General features: G+C 34.3%; 2 protein-coding genes across 3 annotated transcripts in view; both read left to right on the top strand.

Moving 5' to 3' along the window:
- Positions 1–395: 395 nt before the first annotated feature.
- LOC107659846 (plakophilin-2-like) lies at positions 396–10,462 on the top strand. Its single transcript, XM_016448921.1, is given in 14 exon segments — positions 396–494; positions 496–712; positions 1,410–1,483; positions 1,923–2,539; positions 3,901–4,045; positions 5,262–5,469; positions 5,642–5,819; positions 6,685–6,802; positions 7,180–7,344; positions 8,273–8,455; positions 8,551–8,704; positions 8,801–8,993; positions 9,113–9,200; positions 10,133–10,462. Coding segments are annotated over 14 exon segments (2,478 nt in total). The 5' UTR covers positions 396–425; the 3' UTR covers positions 10,202–10,462.
- An 856-nt stretch (positions 10,463–11,318) lies between these two features.
- The window catches only part of LOC107659845 (T-complex protein 11-like protein 2), a 10,934-nt gene continuing 3,870 nt past the window's right edge, over positions 11,319–18,382 (top strand). The window contains exons 1-6 of one of the 2 annotated variants that reach the window (XM_016448920.1): positions 11,319–11,421; positions 15,099–15,279; positions 15,851–15,983; positions 16,413–16,533; positions 16,620–16,843; positions 17,800–17,936. In XM_016448920.1, coding sequence (XP_016304406.1) covers positions 15,108–15,279; positions 15,851–15,983; positions 16,413–16,533; positions 16,620–16,843; positions 17,800–17,936 — 787 coding nt within the window. In that variant the 5' untranslated portion in view covers positions 11,319–11,421; positions 15,099–15,107. Of the gene's footprint in view, positions 11,422–15,095; positions 15,280–15,850; positions 15,984–16,412; positions 16,534–16,619; positions 16,844–17,799; positions 17,937–18,382 lie in introns of both variants that reach the window. The other variant, XM_016448919.1, reaches the window with a different exon arrangement.

Raw genomic sequence — 18,382 nt, 5'->3', positions numbered from 1 at the left:
TCCTAGTGGCCCCCCGGGCCCCTGGTTGAGAACCGCTAATCTATAACAATATTCAGTACAACAGCACTCTTGGTTGTGTGATATCTATGGGAATATAAAAGAGTGGATTGTATAAATAAAACTGTGGTAACAATAAATGTTGTATGTTGGCAGAAATAGTTACCATGGTAGTATTTCACCTATACAAACTTTCGATTATGACGTCGCTGTTGTGGGAGGGGTCATAGTCATGGGGGGGGGGGTCTTTTTTTATTTTAAAGTTTATTGTTACTGCGCTAAAATGAATAATGCTGAGTCCACACTTCAATGCAAAGTGCCAACTATTCCCCAGTTTTAGCTGAGTCCAGTCCACAGTGAAAGTGTTTGTCCACCTTCACGCGCGCAGCCGGTGAATATGCAGAAACACGATCTGTGTGAAGTGACGCATGTGTAAACCACACCCTGAACACAAAGAACAAGCACAGCGCTGCTACTACACGCCCAACAGAGACTCAAACACCTGACGCTTCATCCGCACCAGTCCCGATGGCGGAGGGGGCATACTTCATGCGCTCTGTGTTGCCCGTTCACGGCGCTTTTCGCTCGGAAGACTCTTCTTTAGCTTTACCGCAGGATGACAAACTCGCTCTCGCGGACACACACCGGCTGAACCGACTGCAGCAACAAGTGCAGCTCACTCTCTCACGGAAAAGAAAGAAACCAAAACCGCCAGGTATGTGGAATGAAACTGCATGAAATAAAAGCAAATATGTCAAAAGAAGCAGTGTTTTGGTTTGGAATAGAATACATGTGTATACATTTTTACATCTCTGGAAAAAATACGGAATGTCAGTCAAATGTTTATGGTCAGCTTGCAATGGTCCTTTGTTCTTAACTCTATCCTTTGGTTATTTTATATTTTATTCGTGTGTAAAATGCAAAATCATATTAATTTATACCTTCATTATAAAAAAAAAAATCTTTACAAAAATTACTTTGGTTCTACCACGGTATCAGTGTGATATCAAAGTGACTTTGATGTATACCACCACGGTACTGATTGATTATACGTGATTGTAGCTATGACTTATATTCTTGTACCGAATATTTACATAGTACTTCAAGGAATAGTCTACTATGCCACTACTATGGAATAGTCCATATACAACAAAATATTTAGCGTCTGCTAAATGCATAAATTATAATTAAATTATAAATTAATTCATTATTATAGTGTAATAACTATGTACTAAATCTACTAAATGTTATAACAATATTGCAAATAAACAAATTTGGTACCTTTTTGTTAGTTGAGAAAGGTGAACCCTACCTTAGTTTGTCAGAACTCACTCATTCAGACGTATTTAGTAGGATTTGTAAGCGATCATTAAGAATATATTTTCCAATTGTGTGTGTTTTGGGCATTGCAGAGTCATCTCTCTCAGACAGTCTGTCCAGCTGTCATATTTCAAGTAGTTCATCGTTAGGAAGTCTGCACCTGAAGGTAAGGACAATTTTCCAGTGGGATAAAAGTTGTTTTTAAAGGGATAGTTCACCCAAAAATTTAAATTCTGTTGCCATACAATGAAAGTGAATGGTAGAGCTTTCCAGTTCCAAAAACTGACAAAAAACACCTTAAAAGTAGAATAAAAGTAGTTCGTACAATTTGTGCACTATAATCTATGAATGGTAACTAGAGCTTTCCGGTTCCAAAAAATGACAAAAGCACCTTAAAAGTAGCATAAAAGTAGTTTGTGTGATTTTTGCACTATAATCTACAGCTTCTGAAGCCGTTTGATGGGTTCGTGTCAGAAATGGACTAAAGTATTAGTTTATTTCTATGCTTTTTTGGGTGAACTAATCCTTAGTATCACTAACTTAATAACTTAATAATATCACTAACTTGATTCACTTGAGATAATGACATGAACTATACTTTGCAGCGGACGTTCTCCATCAATCATGAAGCCACAAGGTTGTCACGCATGGTTGATCGATCTCAATGGTCAAGTACCGAGCCACCTCGATTTTATAGAGGCTATGGAAGCTTTCATTACACCTCTAAAAGGCCGGCTTTATGCTGGGGGTCCAATTCTTTCACTCTCCCCTCGGCCCCTACAGTCAACCGTTTTCATATGAACAAACAAACTTTACGTTACGCCCACTCCGAGGTTCTGCGAAACCCGAGGTTCGCAGGCCTGTCGGCTGTCACACAGCCCTCCAGTAAGCCTCTGTATGAGAACAATGACATTGATGATACAGATGACGTTTTTTTACCCAACACCCCACACAATGCTCCTGCAGAGAGAAACAGGATGGAGTTAGAGAAGCACACCCTTCAGAGGACCCTCTGCAAGCCGAGAGAGGAGGGTTTTGGTGCTCAAGAACAATCAGAGAACGTGTCCTGGCAGAGCCGCATACGGAAGCCGAGCCTGGAGTTTGTTGCAGGAAGACGACCCTCCCAGCCTGGCTCACTGATCAGCATGGAGGAGCAGTCAGGGAGTTTGAGGAGGATAGAAAAGCTGGAGGTCAAACATCATGCAATGACAGCGTCGGCAAAGTAAGTCAGTAGTTTAGTTTTTACCTGTTTATCAACACAGTTAAATGCCCATATTGTTTGACAGTGTTATTTGAGCATTTTTTTGTTATTTTAATATTGCAGAGAGATGAATGTAGTTTGATGTTTGTAATTAGCACTACATAATGTTAATACATATGTTATATATGTAAATTCATGTATTTTTATTATTATAATTGAATACAATTATGTTATGTATACAAAATTATGTATTGTGAGTCTATTTTCGTCATATTTTAAGCATTAATTATTAATACACATTTTATATATATATACAGTATATATATATATCAATGTAAATAAAGTTATTGTATTACATTTTATAATATTACATTTAAATAAAGCTTTACATTAAATTTAATAATACATTAAATTAGCATTGTAATATACATAAAACTGGCATGCTGGTTTTATATATATATATATATATATATACATACACACACACAACAATAAATATAGTGCATTATTAAATTAATTATATATAATAAATACAAATTACATATATTTCAATACAAGTATTATACAAGTATTTATACAAGTATTAGTTTATTAGTAATTATCTTGCAACAAAAACATTAGCTTATACATTGCCCTAAAATTTACAAAAACTTTTCACAATTTGGTTCAGAGAACAAAATTATTATTATTAATATTATTAAATTATATTATATAATACTGAATTTAAATTAAACCTACATTAAATTAGTGTTGAATTTGTATATTATACATTACAAAGATTGGTCTGCATGCTAACTTTTTTTACATTTAAGTTAGAGCAGGAGATAAAAGCAGGCATTTTGGCTATCTGCCTTCATCAGTGTAACAATTCTTTGTTTCTCAATGATTATATAGAAAATGACAAACATCAGGTGATCATAATCAATCCACAGACTCCAGTTCAGCATCTAAATTAATGAGAACAATAACATAAGGCAAAAAAATGCAGTTTATAAACATTGTACCCACAATTTAAGAAAAAAAAACAATATATAGATCATGTCACGGTGAATGCATTGTTTATATTATACATGAAAAATGTGGAGATATAAATACACGAGTTTCACAATTTGAGTTGAATTACTGAAATAAATGAACTTTTCCACGACATTCTAATTTATTGAGATGCACCTGTATATATATATATACTTACAATTAATTAATAAATAATATATAAATACATATAACTTGCCATTTTTAATATACAAGTATTAGATTATTAGTAAATACCTTGAAACAAAGACATGTACAAAAATGTACAACGGTTTGGGCACTACATGGTCTGAACTATTTTAGATGGAATGAACTCTGCTATATTTCTGTTGTATGTCTGTGTTTTAAAGGAAGGGCAGACAAGCTGAACTAGGTCCAGAGATGACACTAAAAGAGGCTGTAAATCTGCTTGTACAAGATAACATGGAAGCACAAATCACCGCAGCTAACTTTATACAGAACCAGTGCTTTAACAGTCCAGATGCCAAGAAAAAGGTAAGTGATACTTTACTCCAAATGACATATGCTAGTATGATCCTCCCAAAAATTATAATATATCTCGCACAGTCCTCAAAGTCTAGCCTCAATGGGTGCGTTGATAACAAACACCTCAGGCAAAATGAAACGATGAGTCATAGTACTACATGGTGAGGTGGCACTTTAATTAAGTGGAAAACGGGTGTGGAAGAAAGTGAGAGGAAAGGATTTAGTGTGGTTTACATGTTTACAGTGCAGTCAGACAGTAAGTGATTAGGACGACAACATTTGGCAACAGTGTTTCACTGACTTTAGGGTTACGTTTCTGCTGTTCATTTTCAATTCACAAACTTGACTTTGAAAACATTACAAAAAACATTCAAAGCACAATTCATATTAAAAAGGAGGTGGTTTAAAATACGAGCTTGGCAATCCTTGAACTATCAACACTGAATACTTGAGCAAAGGCATTTAAACATAAGAAGCTCCAAGGGGATTTCCTGCATTCACTTTGAATCCAAGAATAGCCCATATTAAAACTTGGTTTGATTGAATAATATAATAATATATCTGAATAAATATATTTTTAATAATTTGTGTTTTTATAGATGAACTTTAAGTAACTTTAAGTAAGTTATATTTATATGACAGCAAAGGTATCTAAATATATAATAAAAATAGGGGAATTTAATATCCGATATCATCCAATTACAAAATATAAAAATCTCTCAGATTTGTCAATAAACAATGTTATATATATTGTGAATTCCTAAAAAATAACTATTTTTTTGACTAGTGTTACAGTTTATGATACCTGACATACTAAACAAAAACTGTTATTTTGGATGCAATTAATTGCGATTAATCGTTTGACAGCACTAATTAAAATGTATTAAAACAGAAAACAGTTATTGTAATAATGATTCGTAAAATTACAGTTTTTACTGTATTTTTTGATCAAACAAATGCAGCTTTCGTGAGCATAAAAGATTTCATTCAAAAACATAAAAAAATCCTAGTGACCACAAACATTTAAACACTATTATATGAAGGTAAAGGTAAAGGTAAAGTAGCAAAAACAGGCTGTTTAATTCTAAAGGTCAGAGAGATGCTGGAAAATGGTCATAAAAACATTTGGTGCAAGAACCTTGACTAACAGAAGTAGGATACAAAATTGCAGAATCTGACCTATTTAAATTGAAGTTTCTTATTTTAGCGTGTTCCATCTGTTCAGGTACTTTATCTTCAAGGCATCCCAAAGCTGCTGAAGCTCATGCAGAGTGAAAGCGAGGAGCTCCAACGGGCTGCTGTCAGCGCACTCCGAAATATTGTTTTCGAAAACAATGAGAACAAAATGGAAGTCAAAGACTGTGGGGGGCTTCCAGTGATCCTGAAACTGCTCAAGAAGAACCGAGACATCGAGACCCGACGGCAGCTCACTGGTAAAGGATCCATTAGAGTATTTAAGCTTTTCGCCATATATATTTCATTACGCAATCAAACTTGGCTCCACTTTAGATGATCCAGCTAAAACTCACGCCATAAGAAAACATCCAGATCTTGAACGTGTGACCTCTAGCCTCCCACTAATCTTGCAGATTATTCTCTCTCCAGGGCTGCTGTGGAATCTGTCTTCTCATGACCTCTTGAAAGAGCTGCTCGCTAGAGATGCGGCCAAACCTCTCACAGATAGTGTGCTGGTGCCCTGCTCAGGCATTTCTGAAGGGGAAGACCCCAAGTTGGAGCTCCTTGCTGACCCTGACATTTTCTACAACGCTACTGGCTGCCTGAGGTATTACCAACTTAAAGAGAAAATACAACAGCTTTTAAATGAAGAATATTTATTTTGACAAGCCAGGCCATTCTTAGTGCTACAACTGCCAAAGTTATACATATACATTATATCTAATAATACATACACTACTGTGTATACAAACATTTGGGGACAGCAAGATTTAGTTTTTTGAAAGAAATTCATACTTGTATTCAGCAAGGCAGCATTAAACAGTTATAATATTACAAAAGATTTCTAAAAGATCACCAAATCAGAATGATTTCTGAAGGGTCACGTGACACTGAAGACTAGAGTAATAGCTGCTGAAAAATCAGCTGGGTCATCATAGGAATATATTACATTATAAAATACAGTATATTAAAACAGAACATAGTTATTTTCAATTATAATCATATTTACTAGTGCTGTCAAATGATTAATCAGGATTAATCACATCCAAAATAAAAGCTTTTGTTTACATAATATATGTGTGTGTACTGTGTATATTTATTATGTATATGTAAACACACACACATACAATGTATATATATTCATATAATTTATATTATATATAAATATATTTAATATACAAACATAACACATTTTTCTGAAATATATACATGCATGTGTGTGTATTTATATATAAATAATAAATATACACAGTACACACACATATATTATGTAAACAAAAACTTTTATTTTGGATGCGATTAATCGCGATTAATCGTTTGACAGCACTAATATTTACTGGGGTTTTTTTGTAAACCTTTCTGGGTATAACTGAACAGATATTTTTATATTGACTTATTTATTTAGAACATTGCACTTTCCATTGCATTTCTACATAAAAGGTGTTATTAAATAATAATTTTCTTTTTTTTAGAAACTTGAGTTCAGCTGGTCCAGATGGACGTAAAGCCATGCGAGACTGTGAGGGTCTCATTGAGTGCATCATCTATTATATCCGCGGTAGCATTGCAGACTACAAACCTGATGATAAGGTAAAGAGCTACTCACATTAAATCCCCATATTTATCAACAGCAACAGTAAGTCTTTCATTTGTGTCTATATAATAATTAAAGGAGTCAGAAATTTTCCTTGATCTTTGAAGATAAAATTTGTATGAAATCTAAACATTTTCATAGTACAGGAACATCAAGGTCTTTTATCTTCAAAGATCAAGGAAAATTTCTGTCCAAATTCACGTCAATGATACCTATTGAGTGATAAGAAACTATGCCTCTCAGCCTCTTTGAGGTAGTAAGGAGAAAGCCAGATATTAAGTTTTGTGTAATGTTATCTTGTCTAATATGATCCGGAGTGATTATTCCAACTGGTGAACAATTTATAATTTAATTATTAATTCTTTCTTTCCAGGCCACAGAAAACTGTGTGTGCATCCTGCACAATCTTTCTTATCGATTTGATTGGGAGTTGCCTCGTGTGGATTCCCCAGTGGTACAACAGCCCAAACAAAATCACAATGCAGAAACTAGCAACCCTGGCTGTTTCATCCTCAACAGTCCCAAAAACTCTGAGGAGGTTAGTTTTGGAGAAGTTTAGCAATGCATCACCAATGGATTTGGATAAATTCAGCATTACTTGTTGACCAATGGATCCTCTGGAATGAATAGATGCCATCAGAATGAGAGTCCAAACAGTTCATAAGAAAAACATTACAATAATCCACAAGTAATTCACACGACTCCAGTACATCAATAAGGGTCTTGTGAAGTGAAAATCTGCTTGTTTGTAAGAATCAAATCCATCATTATGGCATTTTAAATTTAAACCAATGTTTTGAGTCCATAATCCATAATAACACTTCCTCCAGTGAAAGAGTCCATCTCTTGTTGTTCTCTCACATCACAAAACGTACATCTACAACTGTTTTAGCTTGTAAATGTGCTTGATCTGCACATATTTCTCTCCTGATTAAGACGAGATGACTATAACATATTATGGATAGAGGACTTTTAGCTGGAAGCAACGGTAAAAACGTCTTAATGATGGATTTGTTTGTCACAAACATGCAGCTTTTTGCTTCACATGTCATTTATCAATGGACTGGAGTCGGGTGAATTACTTGTGGATTATTGTGTTGTTGTTTTTATCAGTTGTTTGGACTCTTACTCTGACGGCACCCATTCACTGCAGAGGCTCCATTGATGAGCAAGTGATGTAATGCTGAGTTTCTCCAAATCTGTACCAATGACGAAACAAACTCATCTTGGATGACTTGACAGTGAATTAATTTTAAGCAATTTTTTCATTTTTGGGTAAACTATTCCTTTAAAATCTTTTGAAATATATTAATGTCTTCTAACTAGAATGACTGATGTAATGAAAATGTATGACTTGACTTTTTTTTGTTGAGTATTCGAACTGACCAAAATCTCTAATGCAAATGTAGTGGCGTCAAACACAAATTGACCTCATATGTGGCATCATATGTTGTGACTCACCTCAGGCTCAGGAAGCGGATGAAGACTATCCCTTACTTGAGGAGAACGGCAGCCCTCAGGGTGTAGAGTGGCTCTGGAGCGCCATCACCATCCGCATGTATCTCTCTCTCATTGCTGTCAGCACAAACCAGCACACAAAGGAGGCATCCATTGGAGCGCTGCAGAACCTCACAGCTTGCTCTGGAGAGGTATGATCTAGAAATGAATCTCAATAAAATAACTATAAGCAGCACTGACTTCAAATCACATTCAGGCTTATATTAATGTCTTTTATCTCCATTAGACATCCCAAGCCATCGCACACTTCATTGTGCAAAAAGAGGGAGGCCTATCTCAGGTGAAGAAGATGCTACAAGAAGGAGAGAAGGAAGAGATCAGAATATCTGTGTCACTGCTAAAAAACATCTCTCGTTACCGAGAACTGCATGCAGATATTGGTGAGATGCCATTATGTAACAATATGCACAATAACAGCACATGGCTGTGTCAGGCAGAAGGGTGAATATACAAATGGTTTATGAACATCTCTACAGTTAAACAGGTGTTACCGGAGCTGGTTGCCATCCTGCCAAACTCTGACCGAAGCGTTGAGCAGCCTGTAGAGGTCACAGTGACGATCTGTCACATTCTCATCAATCTGAGCCATGCATCTGTATCGAACACCTGTGCCATCATAAACCAAGGAGCGTTACCCAAGATCATCAGCATCAGCACTAAAGACAACGGGTATGGTTTCATTTTCAGGAAAGCCAGACTTTCAGTTATGGGATATATAATAAAACTCACAATAAAAGTAATTTATGTGACTTATTTAATTCATAGTTTTAATTCTCAACTAAATCTAGGTTTGGACCCACACGCGCGGGCCAGGCGGCTTGTATTTTACTTCATACCCTATGGAGGCATTCAGAGCTGCATAGCAGTTTCAAAAAGGTGGAATGTTTGCATCCTACAGTTATAAAGTAATAAAGGGTTATTACTCACAATTAATAACAAATAAATAATCAAGCAGTGCATTCTAACCAATAGTCAAAGAAGAAGATCAGTTTAGGGCAGCTACCATATTAACAGTGTTTACAATGAAAAAAATGAATGCAGTTAACTGTTGGAAGGCATAAAACTAATAGAACAAAATGTAGTAGTTAGTGTACATGTACATCGATTGTGGCACTAATGCAGTGAAGCAAATTTGTGTCATTTCACATCATTTCCTGATCTCATTATTCTGCCTCACCTTGTCCTCATCATTTATGCCTCACTCCCTCTCTCTCCCATCTATAAAAAAGGCAAAAATGCCAACACTTATGTGAGAAATGGTCAGAAAGATACAAAGATTTACTAATATTAGAAAACATTTAAACACAATAATATTTTTAATTTATATTTTAAAAATGTATATGTACATATGTGTGTGTGTGTGTGTGTATATAATGTATTCTATTTATACAAAATTTTTTTACTCAAGTTCTAGCCAATAAAATATTTTAGAGATTGGTGTAATATATATATATCCATTATTTAATAAAAAACAACTATAATCAACACCTATATGGTGTTTTATGATTGTATTAATTTGCATGACTTTCCCAGGTCTGGAAATAACACTTTTAAAATTAGGCTAACTCATATATCTCAGTTCTCAAGACCATTGGAACCCTGGTTCTTCATAGAGATGAGGGAGTGTATTAAATTAAGAAATATCTTGATTTTTAGTTGTTTCAGCTTATTTTAAATAATTTCAAGTCATCCTTTGGCTTCCTTGGAAGTTTGTGGCCTCCGGGTTGAGAACTAATTCACATGTTTCAGATTTTGCTTTCACTGCATGTATATTTACACTTGTCATCTGTTTCTTTAATCTACGGCAGGCTGGTTACAGGAAAACCGACTTCATAAACAACAGGACAGTGAAGGTTGTGAATTCAGTTCGTGATTAATGGGAACCAGAAATCTGCATTGAACAAGGCTTTTCACCTGCTTTTTTAGGAAATATTAAAAAATGGTGCTAATAACATGGCTTTGGTGCGTGTTTGTATATGTGCTTTGTCTTAATTTAATACTTAATAGTTTTCCATGTGTTTTAATTAAATGATAATAGTAATGTCTGTCAATTTTTATTTATTTTTTACTGACCTTTTTAAGATTTGTACTGCCTTTGGTCTGTTTACATAGCGATATTAAAAGCATTTTCATCAACAAAGCTATTTATTTGTGTATTTGTTTTTATTTTGCAGTGGGTAAAGCCACATCCAAGCCTTGTATAGTAAAACAGTGTCTAAGTTATTTTTTTTATTATTTTCAGATAAATTATCAGATTTCTCCAGTCACTGAGGGGTTAATGTCTGTTTGTTTAGTTACCATGGTTCTGTTTGAATACAGCCTGCCCTCAACGCTCTAGTAAACACGGTTTGTTAAAGCATAAAGCATTAATAAAAAAAAAAACTCAAAAGAATTTGGCGTTATGCCTTGATACTCGTGATGATTTCTATCATTTGAGAATCACGCTAAAAATTCAGGAAGTGATTTTAATTATTTTGAATAATAACAAATCATCATAATCCTCGATGGGAGGGATTAAGCGAAAGATCGAATTCGCTTTACGTTATCGACAGAATCAGAACTCAATGAAAACGTTCGAATAAAACTGACACATGCATTCGTCGACAATAAATTAATGTTTTATGCTTTGTTACTTAGTACAGTAGCTCGCTTTGTCCACAAAGCATTTTTTATGTATTTGTACGTCACATCCGTAAACAAAGAAGCGCATGCGAGCTGGACTGTGCCATTATGTTACTAGGGGGTGCGCGCCAATCCTATACATGCGATATTGTCGATATTTTTGTTGTTTTATTTTAAAACAACCGTCTCGTGCTTATTTAGTCTTTGTAATGTCTCTTTCCCACAGGTATATATTCATTTCTCTGAATAGCTTTAATTCTTATACCAAAGACAAAATATCGAAACCCCTATAGGTGAAGAATAATAGATTCTCCCAGTTTCACAAAACACTACAAGCCAAGTGATATTTTAAAGAGCCCTTTAAAGCCCTAGTGTACTAAGGACGGAGTATCAATACATTTTACCTGCAAATCGAGGAAAAACTCGGTTGTCCACTGTTGTTTGCCAAGTCCTCACAATCGGGGACTTGACTCAGGTAATTGTTACATAGTTTTATTCGTTTAGAGTTTATATATATATATGATAATTCTTTGCAAATTAAAGGAGTTGGACAACGGTTATGTTTACATCACTGACTCACTGAATGGAATGCATTTATAATAAAACAGTGGAAAATTAAATCGAACACGTAACGTTACGTATTTGCGTTGTTCGCTTTATTAAATGTACAAACGCGCGCTCGCTGCCTTGTTTATTAAGTTGGCTTGAAAAAGCCAACTTACTGATATTCTATTTAAGCTTCTTCTTCTTCTTCTTCTCATTCTTCTTCTTCTTATTATTATTATTATTATTATTATTAGACTACATTTGTGAACGCTACTGCTCCTAGAGCTTTCCAGCTAGAACCACCTGACCAAACTCAATCCAGCTCTTCAGACTGTTCTGACTCGGGTTGCTGTATCTTTTCAGACTGATCGGATTTACGGCTTTCTTCAAATTTAAGATTAAAAATCATAAAAATCCCACAGATTTACATTGACTGAATGTTCAAATGAGCCAAGACTATTCAAACTCCAACTGTCAAAAATTGTAATCTAAACACACTGAAGCCCCATTTAAAGTCATTTAAGCTTCCACTCTATCTAATATTTCTAATCTATCTATCTAGCTGGTTGGCTGCTTCCAGGCTGGTCTTAAAGTGGTTTTGGCACCTTTTTAGCTGGTCAGGCTGGTCAAGCTGGGAGACCTGCTAAAAGACCAACCAAGTTTAAAACACCTACTTTCAGCTTAAACCAGCTAAGACTAGACAACTAGCCTAGGCTGGTTTTAAGCTGGTTTTTGACTGGTTCAGATGGATTTAGCTGGTTTTAACTGGTTTTTAGCTGGCTTTTTTGCTAAATCAGCTGGTTTTAGCTGATTTTAACTGGTCTCTAGCTGTTTTTTTAATTGAATCAGCTGGTTTTACCTTGTTTTTAGCTGGATTTTTTTCATTTACACTGTTAAATCACGTTAAAAACATAGTAGCAGCATGCTAATCATACTAGAAACATGCTAACCATGTTAGCAACATGCTAGTCATGCTAGAAACATGTTAATAGCTAATAATGCTAACAACGTGCTAATCATGCTAGCAACATGCTAGTAACATGCTAATCATGCTAATAACATGCTAATTATGCTAACAAAATGATAATCATGCTATAAACATGCTAGTAACATGCTAATCATGCTACAAACATGCTAATAACAGCTAACCATGTTAGCAACATGCTATTCATGCTAGAAACATGCTAATAACTAGCTAATCATGCTAGCAACGTGCTAGAAACATGTTAATCATGTTAACATGGTAATCGTGCTAGCAACATGATAGTAACATGCTAATAATGCTAAAAACATGTTAGCAACATGCTAGTCATGCTAGAAACACCCCTAGCAACCACCCCAGGTACCCTAGCAATATGTTTCATACCTATCTGTTTTTCTGATAGACTGTATTGCCATGAAAACATTCAAACTTTAATCTTTAAAACTATTTTAAATTTCAAACTACTTCAAACTGAAAATCTTCAGACTGCAAGCTTTTAAAAGTTTTTAAAACTTTCTGGCTAGGCTTTTTCAAGCCAACTTAAAGTTTGTCTACAAACTTTTCAATCTAGTTAATATTTATTTCACATACAAACCATAAAGTGACTGTTTAGTGATTCCACATTGCTAATCTTTAAATGGGTTGGGGTTTGCATGATCTGGAAAGTCCAGTTCGGCTGCTCTTCTGCTTTGACAGTTTGCTCGTGTTTTGTCCTTGTTTGTGTGCTAAAGATAAGGTAACGTGTGCAGAGCAGCTGAGCGTGTGTGTGTGTTACAGCACCTCCTTTTAGGGCCCAGAGCAGCACGAGCTGTAAACGGTGCCAGTGGTGCTGTCATCGGTCTCTCCTAATTTAAACCTGACTGAGGATGTGCATGTGCATGTGCATGGCTTTCTGTTTTTACCACGAGAACTACTGAACCGGTCTAATAGGAGAAGCGGTCGCAGTGCTTTTCCCCCTATGCTCAAAATAGATACTCTCTTTTGGGAGTAACAAGGATGGAAGAGCTTGAACATGTTATGTCACTGGTCTTTCTTTTGTAACCAGGCTCCAAATACTGGGAAGTACTGGTATCTGTGTTAATTGCTATAGACTTGAGACAACTACAGCACTTGAACACGTTGAGGTATACAGTTCATATAAGTGTCCTATTATGCATAGTGAAGTAGACATTATTGTTTTAGAAATTATAATAACACTAAATATAATGTAGAATAAATAAAACCAAATGTGTGTGTTTGACCAAATTATAGTGACTTTATTATTAAGGGGCAAAATGATCTTAAAGGGACAGAAAAAAAAATGATTCACCCAAAAATTATAATTTATTTTGATTAATTTATACTGAAACGTGTTATTTTTTGTACTATTTTATATTATTATAGTACTTATTAACATTTTGGATTAATTTTCATTTTTAAATTGTCAGTTTCTATTTTAGTTTAAGTTTTAGTAGTTTTCCTGTGTGCTTTTGCCTTTTCTGTTATTTTTGAAATATTGTTTATTTAACTTACTATATATTTACTTTAGTTTTAGTTGTAAGATGTCAACATATTCAGTTTTTTTCTTCTTCTTTTCAAGAGTTTTTCGTCTGATATTTATATCTTATTTCATTTCAGCTTTATTTAAAGACAACATTTTAAAAATAGTTTTAGTTATCAACAACAAAATTCTGACCCTCATGTTGTTCCAGATCAGAATGACTTCTTTTTTCTTCAGTGGAATGCAAAAGGAGACTTTAAATCATTTTTTCCATACAATCAAAGTAAATAGTGTCTGAGATTGTGTTCCACAGAAGTAAGAAATTCATACAGGTTTGGAACGACATGAGGAAATGATGGTAGAATTTACATTTTAGGTTGAACTATTCCTTTAACTCTCAGAATTTGCAGAGAATCAATGCAATTTCAAATTCTTGTTGTTTTACAGTAGCACTGGGAGACAAATTTGGTATTTCTATTGTAACAGATTAATCCACATTAATCCACCATTAATCCACATGAGCAATAGATAAACCTGTAATTACAAGACACTTAAATAAACAAGCAGCTTTGTCAGAGCATTAAGAATAATAGATATGATTAATGTCTTACTTAGTATCTGAATGCATTTTTATTAATTAATGAAGGTCATTGTTGACTTTTTGTTACTGAGGCAGACTCAACTTCCTAAAAAGACAAGCAGTTACTCTGTTGCATTAGGAAACAGGTGTGTAGTGAAGCCTATAAAGGCAAAGGGGTGTAACGAGATAGGTTTGCTTTTAAAGAACACACAGCTATCCGGCGTTATCTATTACCCAAGAGACAGCACTGGTCAACGTCTGAATCACATTTAAAATACAATGTCTCTTTGTGGGCCACATGAACATCACTGAGCCCTTTTGTTGCCCGTTTATTTTCCCTTGCCTTTGCAAGTCACTTTTCTTTGTTATGTCAATGAAGCTTTATATCCTTATGGAATTTTCCAGCACTGAAAGTGTGCCAGATAAAACTTTATCCAATTGTCATATAAGTCATTGCCCCATTTCCACTAAAAGCATCAGCTTCAAGTTTGTCTAAAAAAAAAAAAAAGCCTTCATTTTAGCCACAAAATCTTTCTAAGTACCTTTTTACTTAATTTGCAGCAGCCCCTCACGATGCCACTGAACGATGAACGTCCCACCTCCACCTCTACGGTGGCCAGCGAGGACAAGAACAGTGACACAGAGTCATCGGAAAGGTGCGACAGTTTGACCTGGTCTAGCGATGTGGACTGTTCTCGCCAGAGCTTCACCAGCGATTCGTCCAGCAAACACAACTCTCCTTCTTGTAGGTGTCCTACTAACATTCAAATGGCAAAAAAGTATTTGTGTTTATTTATTTTCAGTAGATTCATCACAGAAATAGTTTAGCATTTATTCTGTTAGAATGTACTATCTATACTATGTATATCTAAACTAGTGTTATTTTAGTATTATTTATATACAATTGTAGTATTTATTAATAGTTCAAATTAGCTCTTATTTTTATATTTTTCGTTTGTTGTTTTCATTTTAGTTTTAGTAATTTTTGTATTATTTATACAATTGTATTAATTAATAGTTCAAACTAGCTTTTATTTTTATATTTTTAGTTTATAATTTTAGTTTTAGTAATTGTATGTGCTTTTGTCTTTTTCATTAGTTTTAATTAATTTGATTGATTATTTAGCTTTAATTTTTTATTTAAGTTTTAGCAATTTAGTACTTCAACTTATTTTAATGCAGTATGTCTATTTTTTGTTTTTCTAATATTTTATTTTAGTTTAGGTTTTTCAGTTAACAAAAAGTTGTTGTTGTTGTTGTTTTTATTGGATAAATGTCTATTGGTCTTTTAATGTGTATTGCCACTGTGTCCTCAGGCAGCCCACCAAAAACCCTAACGCTTGATGAGGTCATGGCCTCGGCTCGGGACCTTTCTAATCTGAGCCTGGCTCATGAGATCGTTGTCAACCGGAACTTCCACCTAGAGCCTCCGGATCTACCCCAAAATAGGTACTAAACTGTTGTTATATAATTAGCATTTACCATCTCCAGATCTGGGCCCCACTTGATGTTCAGTTTGCTTGGTAACTGTTCATAATTATAGACATGGGTCAAGAACAAGTTAAGGGTGATGATTATGAAAACATACACAAAATTATACAATATGTTGTATAGTCAATAGTCATAAACATATTGAGGTGGATGGATTATCTCGGCAAAGGAGAAGTGCTCACTAACACAGATTTAGACAGATTTGTGAACAATATTTGAGAGAAATAGGCATTTTGTGTACATAGAAAAAGTCTTAGATCTTTGAGTTCAGCTCATGAAAAATGGGGGCAAAAACAAAAGTGTTGCGTTTATAATTTTGTTCAGTGTATATATATATACACACATTCAATATAGAACAATTGAATCCAAACATTTTTTTCCTTAAAGCCTGGAGAAGAGAGTTAAAGAAATGGTGCGCAAGGCCTTCTGGGACTGTCTTGAAACCGAGCTGAATGATGACCTTCCTGAGTATGATTACGCCATCAAACTTCTGGAAGAGATCAGAGATGTAAGTTACATATTTACTTTGATACAATGATGAAAAGCAGTCTGATGGCAAATAACTTCTTAATCACTTTTGTCCCATCATCGAAGACCCTGCTGTCCTTCCTGAACCCCGGGGCCAATCGCTTGCGTACTCAGATCATGGAGGTTCTGGACATGGACCTGATCCGCCAGCAGGCTGATAACAATGCAGTTGACATCCAGGGCCTTTTGTCTTACATCATCAATACTATGGGCAAGTTCTGTGCACCGGTCCGAGACGATGAAATCAAGAAGCTCAAGGAGAACTCAGGCGACTTAGTGACACTGTTCAAGTATGTTATTAAGGTGTCTTCTTGTATAGCTTTGTAGAACTAGCTAGGTCAGTTTCACTTCAGAGCTCACTGGCTGGTGTAATAACTTACAAATAGTGCATCCCATTCTCATTCAAATCTGTGCATGAAATCTGTGTACAGGTATGTACAATTTCTTGAACAAATTCATGAATCACCAATTACTTTTATACTAAAATTTGTTCTTAATTTACGGGGAAAAAAAAAAAATGTAGGAGCAACTGAAACCACACATATGCAAAAATCTAATATTTTGGGTGGCCTTACAACTATGTCATTATAGTATCATTGAGATACTATTATAGTTTGTATTAATTTGAATGAGTATTTATTTATTTATTGTTTTTATTTTAATAAAAACATTTGATTCAATATTTTATTTAAATTATTTTTTGAATGTTTTTTTGTCACTTTTAGTAGTTTTGGGTCATATATATATATATATATATATATATATATTAGTTTTTATTTCAGTTTTAGTTTTGTTATCTTAGGATCAAGTTAAACTAAATTAAAATGAGAAATGTTTCCATAAGCTGAAATAGTTTTTTAAATTCTATTTCAATCAAAGTGTATTTCAAGCAATGAATATGGTTTTCAGTTTTTAATTTCATATTTATATGGTTTTCATTTTAGCTTTAGTCTTAGTTAACTATAATAACCCTGTCTATAACAATGTTATAATTACATTTTATTCATAGATATATAATTTTTATATATTTATACATAGATTAAATATATTAGAAGATATAGATGTTTGTACATAAGCACGGGTTGTGAATTAATAATTAATAATGTTTTAATAGTAACTAAGTAACTAAGGGGGATATGGGGCACAAATCAGTAATGGTGTTGTCCTCACTAACAGCCATATTTTATGTGAACATTCACCTGAGGCAAAGTAACTGACTCGTAAATGATCGCTTGTGTCATAACAGGGAAATCTTCCGGGTGCTGGACCTGATGAAAATGGACATGGTGAATTTTACCATCCAGAGCCTCAGGCCAGAGCTTCAGAGGCAGTCAGTAGAGTATGAGAGAGCCAAATTCCAGAGCATTCTGGAAAGAACTCCCAGTGAGTCTACAATTATTATAATTTACAATTATTTGAAATAAAATGATTGCATTTAAAAGGATCAGCCATTTTCACCACAAAAAATAACATTTTGTCATTATTGATCAACCTTTTGTCATTCCAGAACCATGTGGCTTTCTTTTTCCTGTGAAACACAAAAGATGCTTTGAAGATGTGTTGACTGTTTTTGTCTGTACAGTGAAAGTCAATGGGGTCCACAACAAAATTAGACACCATTGACTTTCATTGTACGGTCATAAAAAAAAAAAAACACTGAGAAATGTAAAAAAAATATCTCAACAGAATAAATTAAGGTTTAGATAGACATGAGTAAAAACTATTTAAATTATTTCAACTATTATTAGTTGAACTATTATCATTATTATTAGTTTAACTATTATTAACTACTATTTTATATATATATATATATATATATATATATATAT

This window comes from Sinocyclocheilus anshuiensis, unplaced genomic scaffold (genome assembly GCF_001515605.1).
Source record: "Sinocyclocheilus anshuiensis isolate Anshui unplaced genomic scaffold, SAMN03320099.WGS_v1.1 scaffold1032, whole genome shotgun sequence".
In the NCBI taxonomy this organism is placed as follows: Eukaryota; Metazoa; Chordata; class Actinopteri; order Cypriniformes; family Cyprinidae; genus Sinocyclocheilus; species Sinocyclocheilus anshuiensis.
Note: the sequence above shows the minus strand (reverse complement) of the source record. Positions and strands in the feature narration are given on the sequence as shown.